Source organism: Vipera berus (assembly GCF_964194415.1).
Source record: "Vipera berus genome assembly, chromosome: 15".
NCBI classification, from domain to species: domain Eukaryota; kingdom Metazoa; phylum Chordata; class Lepidosauria; order Squamata; family Viperidae; genus Vipera; species Vipera berus.
Window position 1 is genome coordinate 5,633,917 of NC_138218.1, and position 6,393 is coordinate 5,640,309.

At 47.1% G+C, this 6,393-nt stretch overlaps 1 protein-coding gene across 2 annotated transcripts in view; it reads left to right on the top strand.

Moving 5' to 3' along the window:
* The window catches only part of URM1 (ubiquitin related modifier 1), a 15,019-nt gene extending 8,842 nt beyond the window's left edge, over window positions 1-6,177 (top strand). Inside the window, exons 3-6 of one of the 2 annotated variants that reach the window (XR_014028026.1) lie at window positions 1,262-1,343; window positions 2,903-2,951; window positions 3,530-3,775; window positions 5,470-6,177. Coding sequence is in view for 1 of the 2 variants with exons in the window: in XM_081339939.1 (XP_081196065.1) it covers window positions 1,262-1,343; window positions 2,903-2,951; window positions 3,530-3,598 (200 nt within the window). In the remaining variant the exon portion in view is untranslated. Of the gene's footprint in view, window positions 1-1,261; window positions 1,344-2,902; window positions 2,952-3,529; window positions 4,800-5,469 lie in introns of those variants that run through there. The other variant, XM_081339939.1, reaches the window with a different exon arrangement.
* The last annotated feature ends 216 nt before the right edge of the window (window positions 6,178-6,393 follow it).

Genomic DNA, 6,393 nt, shown 5'->3' on the forward strand with positions numbered 1-6,393 from the left:
TGCAATTAGTGCAGGTTCGAGTCCCACCAGGCTCAAGGTTGACTCAGTCTTCCATCCTTCCGAGGTAGGTAAAATGAGGACCCAGATTGTTGGGGGCAATTAAGCTGACTTTGTAATAATGCCGCTTGGGGGTGTGTGTGAAAGCCCTAATAAGCAGGCATATACATAGAATGAAGGCTACTGCTAAGCTTGTAAGCGGCCCTGAGTCTTCGGAGAAGGGCGGGATATAAATGGAATTAAAATAAAAAATAAATAAATAAAATAGGACCCCTATATTAAGGGTGGCCCTTGCTTAACTTTGCCTCCTGTGAACCCATCCAGGCGTCCCCCTCAGAAATTAAATCAGTGCATGGAAGTGACGCGGAACTAATTATTTATTTTTTACGCCGGAGTGTGTTTGTGTGTGTGTGTGTGGGGGGGGGGGGGGAAATGGTATTTTATCTGTTTACAAAATGAATAGACTTGCCTCAGTCTCTGGACACGCTAAACCATGTTCCAAGAACGAGCACCCTTGCTGATGATTGACGGGGGGGGGGGGCTTGGGAGGGAGGGAGGGAAACGACCCAAAGTGAACAAGCGAGAAGTTATTTCGCTAATGAACGTTGACCTTAAATCAGCGTCCTTTTATTTATTCCATTCTGCGGCAAGAGGGCCAATATCACAGGCTGTGTCTGACCGAGGGGTTTGGTGGCAGGATTTCAAGATCATTCGAGATGGGAGTGGGCTGAATTGGATGAGTCGAGGCTAAATGTTTTTTACGGCATTAGTTACCAACACCGAATTTACGCAGTCTGAAACCCTTGTGTAAAGAGGGATGGGGGGGGGGTTTGATGCAGTGTCCTTAAGAGACTCCAGGCTGAGTGATTTCTTTAAGGACCAAACTCTGTGGAAGACAAAGAACAGAAACAGTAAGGGGGGGAAACCCACATGAAGTATTACCAGCCTGTCTTCTTTTTAAAGATCCTTTTTAACCAATTAATTTCCTCTGCGCGCCCTTTCTCATCTCCCCAGGAAAAAATGAGCTGATGTTATCTTCTGGCCAAGAAAATTGTTTTCACCCCTTATCAGTCAAATTGATACTAAAACAAGGAAAGGTGGTAATCACCCCACACTTCTCCCTGCGTGCAGGGGGGGGCTTTTCCTAAACAGAGAAAATAAAAAAGATTTGCTGAATTAAGGAACAGGGAGAAAAGCCAACCTTGGGGCTTATAATAGGCTCCCAGTGAAATCTCTTTTTTTTTATTATTTTGTTTTGTTTTAGGGAACCTCCGGCATTTGCTGACGTGGATTAAAGAGAATCTGCTGAAAGAGAGGCCCGAATTATTTGTGCAAGGAGACTCCGTGTGAGTACACACACACACACACGCACACACGCACACACCGAGCACGGAGACTCAACAGCTTCATCGTTTGCAAACTGCAATCAAAATGCCCCCTCCTTCTAGGAAATTCTCTTGCAAGGCCAAAGTGGCGAGGAAGCGCTGCTCAATTAGGGCTGTTTACCCCCTTTTCAAAGCTGAAACCCAGCCAGTGCCTGTTGTAAGATCTGGCTGGATCAATTCTGTAGCTTCTTTATGATACGCTCTTTAAAAACCAAAAACACGGCTGTTCCCGGCCAGCCGCTCTCCGATTTTAAGGGCTTAAACCTCCGCCTTCAGTTCTAAGCAGAGAAGGAAAACAGTGATCTCTCCCTGGGCTGGTCTCGTCTTCCTAATCCACCAAGCCACACTGCCCCTGTCCGGGGGACAGCATCGCTCCCGTAGCTGATGGCTTCGGGTGGGTGTCTTCACGCAGAGGCCCGGCGCCGTCCGCCTCCGACAGTTAGCCTCCTTTAAGCACGGAGGGTTGCCTTACACAGCCTTTGTGGAAATCCTCCTCTTTTTTTTCAAGTTCCTCCTCCCACCCACCCACCCACCCTTCCTGAATTTCCTCTCCGCAATGAAACCAGGATGGCGTGGTTAGCATTCGTCCCGTTTCCCCCCCCCCCTTCGGTATGGGAGGGTGGGGAGTGGGGCACCAGGTCTTTCCCTTCTTCTCCCCCCAATCCCTGGGGAACACAATTGCTAGGAAGCCAAAGATAGGGGATTCCTTTCGACCCACGAGGCTGCTGGCAGCCCTTCGCGCGGAGGCTCTGGGGCTGCCTGCTTTTCACCACATCGGCTCCACCCCCCCCACTCCACCCCACACTCAGTCCGCAAGGCAGATTTAAATTACAGGCATGAACAGGATTGTACCAAGCCGCTGATGACGTGCTGCCTCGGAGCGTTTTAAGGGAGAGTATCTCTCTATTAGTCGCAGCCTATCCTGATGCTAAGCGGAGTTGCTTGGCCTCCAGGCCCTCTGCTGCCCAGCCTTCGGAGGCGGTAGCCCCCACGGACCTTCAAAATGGGACCACCCCCAAAAACCCTTAAGGTGGGAGAATCCAAAACCTCCAGGGGAAAAAAAAAGCTTTAGTCCTTATGGATGTGAACTCGAGTTGTTGCAAACGGGTTGGAAGTGGCTAGCACAGCCTGTAAGAAGCTAAGTAGGCTGGACTAAATGTGTAGTTTAACCGTTGAGATGGACCTCCTTGATGGATGTCGCCGGTTAGAGAGGGCAGAGTAAAGACTGCAAGGAAGCCATGTAAATTGAAGGGGTTGTTCTCCCTTGAAGACAATTAAAACCAGGAAGGGCGAGAGGTCCACAGTACGGCGACATTTCGAATAACCGAGTTCTAAAACATACACTTATGGAAAATAGGTCTTGGCTGAACCGTGGGAGAAATTTTTCAAAAGCGGAAATAAATTGGCAATGAAAGCTTTGAGGAAAGACACGGTTTGAGTGCGCTCCCCCAAAATCCTACAACACGCATGTTGCTAGACCCAAAATCTGGTCTCTTAACAGCTTCTCTGTTTTCCCGTAGGCGCCCAGGAATTCTGGTGCTTATTAATGATGCCGATTGGGAGCTGATGGTATGTCCCAGTTCGGTTATTTGGAGGGGGTCTTATTTTCTGCGGTGGCCCGAAGGGAGGGCAAAGGGGTTGCGGTGTCAGATTTGGGGGAGCCCCTTCGCTTTCCTGCTGGATGCTGAAATGAACCATCAGGCCCCCATCCCTGTCTTATTTGATGCCCACTGGGGGTGCCCAGCCCTCTTGGCCACTTTGGGGCATTTCTCCTGGATTGTGGAGGAGAGCAAAAGGGACTTTCCACGGCATCCCTTGACTGTCAGGTGCAAAGGATCAGGACCATGGGTTGAGCGGTAGTTCAGAAAGATTTATTGTTTTAAGCTGATGCACAAGAACCTGGTCAACTTATTGGTCAGCGCTAGATAAGGGTCAACAGAAAGAGTTAACTGGGTAAGACAGGCAGCCGGTAAATTTTGCAAATAAATAAATACGGAATTCAATGGCGGCTGGACATGGATCCCTTGTGGCTGCGCAAGGATGCCAAACTGCTGACATACTTAACGCCGCCTTCTGGCTCTGTCTGCTCGTCTCCTACATTGACCCTCCTTTGCTTTCTTCCTTCCTTCCTTCCTTCCTTCCTTCAGGGCAACTTGGACTATCAACTGCAAGACCGGGATCGCGTGGTTTTCATCTCCACCTTACACGGTGGCTAGGCCGCCGGGGTGTGTGTATGTGTATATATCCCAAAACAGCCACCGCAAAACTAAGCAGCCTTTGAGACGACAGAGATCCCTCTTTTTCTCTGGGTGGAGCCAACCTCTTCAGATTTTCGGAGCGTCTGGACTTGCCTGCCTTCTGCAGGGTTGAATCCCAAGCTGGGGATTGGAAAGGTGTGATTCTGGAGCACTTTCTCTTCGTTTGTGGGTCAGGCGACTCTTGAGAACTGACGAGGGAATCGAGAGGGCCGCAGCTGAGCCCTGTTCTGATTTGTAGTGCCTGTTTGTTATCAGGTGAACAAGAAGGCCCGTCTTTTAGTGGCCAGAAGAGACACTCCCAGAGGGATGGGGGGGGGGGGGCTTCTCTGCCTCTGATCCAGCCTTCCAGGCCTTAGGACCACAGTCTGCCTTTGCTTGCCTCAGTTTGATCTGCAGAGGGCCGCCTCCCCCCCCAGCATTTTGGTAGCTGAACTGAAAAGTCCTCTGTGCATCCAATCTGCAAAGGCTTGCTTTACATTTAGGATGTGGTGTCTATGCGCATGCAAAGGAGGTGCAAAAGTCTGGAACGGACCAGGGTCTCCTCGTGCAGGGGGGAGGGGTTGGACTAGAAGACCTCCAAGGTCCCTCCCAACTCTTATTCTGATTCCCTGGCTTGCCTTTTTTTCCCCCCTGTACGTATATTTTAAATAAATACTGTGCGGAACTCTCTTTGCTAACATTTCACCTGCTAACCGTGGTTTGTGTATCCTTTTGTCAGGGATGCTAAGGGCCCCACTCCCGTTTCCAGCTGCCGTGGCAATGAATAAAAAGGCTAGCTCTGCTCGTGTGTCCTCTGCAGATAATTACGTGGTTTTTTTTGTAATGGTTTCCTCAAGTGTCGCTAGGTCTGCCTAGAAGCCAAATGGCGGACTTGTGTGGATTGTCTATTTGAGGAAGAGCCTTAGCAGTTAAAATCTTCTACATTTCCCAAACCGAAGGGTTGAGGTATTCTAGAGACTAGAGATCTAGTACATCTGAAGAGCACCAGTTCGGACAAAGGCTGTCGAATGTTCAGGGCATTCGTTTATATGACCGAAAACTTGCTTCCGTCCAACTTGGTGTTTTTTTTTTAATCCCATTTATATCCCGCCCTTCTCCGAAGACTCAGGGCGGCTTACAATTTAAGCACAAACCAATGTGCTTAGCAATAGCCTTCATTCTATGCACATGCCATTTACGTTAGCCATTTACCATTCCTCCAAATGCTGCAACGGAACTGAATATTCTTGGGCAAGGCAGCAGTTTCACTGAAAACTGAAACGCATTTTGCAAACGTGAGGCACAGAATTGTATTTCTCTGCGTGCGTAGTTAAGTTCCGATTTTTATTAGATTTTTTTTTAAAATCAAGATACATCCACGGTTAGAGACAGCCAGAAAGTGAACCGACCCAAGGCAGAAAGGAGAAACAAATAGAAAATGACTCAAGAGACCACAAGCTTATTTTCTGCAAGCAATCTTTCTCAAAACTGCTAATTGCATTCTTAAGAGAGGATGGCGCAGTTCTTTTAGGTGACGCTTTGCTGTTGGGTTTTTTCCATTCAAGACCTGTTGGGGCAGGGATGAGGTCCAGCTTCTGCTTCTGGGTGGGACAAGGAATTCAAAATGCCTGGAAAATGGTTTCCTGTCAGCTTGCCAACCTCAAGAACCCATTGGTTAAAGAGAGATGCAGAGAGATTTGAACTCAGCCCTTCAGAAGTTAGCTATTAATTGGGGATTGTTGTACATGCTCAGGAATGCCCTTTTGTGGGCGGGATCCAAACCCGAGGCTTTTAGAAGAGGACTTTTAAGAACTAGCCACATTTAACTCTTCTGTTTTTTTTCCCCCAAGGCTGCCAACACTTGTCCTTCAAAAAACCTAAATCCGGAAGGCAAAATTGACTGTTTATTGGATCTGCAAAAAAACAACAACAACAACCCAGCAAATATCCCTGTTCAAATTCTGGATGTGTAAAAATATACATGGTCCTCAGTATAAAAGCTGAAGGGAAGTCCCAGGATGATTAAAAAGGCTGTCAATCCTTTTTTTAAAAAAACAAAAAAAAACAATCATATGAATCAGCAGATTTAATGTATCCGGTTTAATCAGCCCAGTAAAATCTGCAGAGTGGCCCATTTTATTTAGCAGAGCTTGTAAAAGTTTTAGGGGCATCGTCCGAGCGCTTTTAAAAATCTGGGAAAGTTTTAAGACGTGACAATCCTGCAGAGACGGGGATCTGCTAAGCTTGTAAGCTTGTACTGCTAAGCTTGTAAGCCGCCCTGAGTCTTCGGAGAAGGGCGGGATATAAATGGAATTAAAATAAAAAATAAAAAATCTGGCAACGATAGAAGTCTTGGGATCCATTCTGAGGAATTTCTAACGTGTTTTATGAACTAATTCAGGAACGGTTGTGCCTTTTTAAATAAAATACGTGAGTATGGAAAGGTATCGCCAGATTCTTTCTGATGCTTAAAGAAGGCGAATCTTTCAGGGGTGAAATTTAGGCCCATGTTTTAAGAGACTTGCTTGGGGTAAAGAGATATCCCAAAGGTGCTTTTTTTCAACTTGGACTTTCTTGTTCTTTGAACTGAAGAAGCTTCTGGGATGAGAAGCGAAACGTCTTCAAAGAATAACAGGTAAGTCCAGTTGCCTCTGGGGAAAAAAGCACGTTTGGGACAAACTGTGACCTGCATGTTTGTAAAGGAGAACGTTGGAATGTTTAAAATATTTTGGCCCCAAGAAAAAAGTTAGCAGAGCTGTTTAAAAGACTCTGAA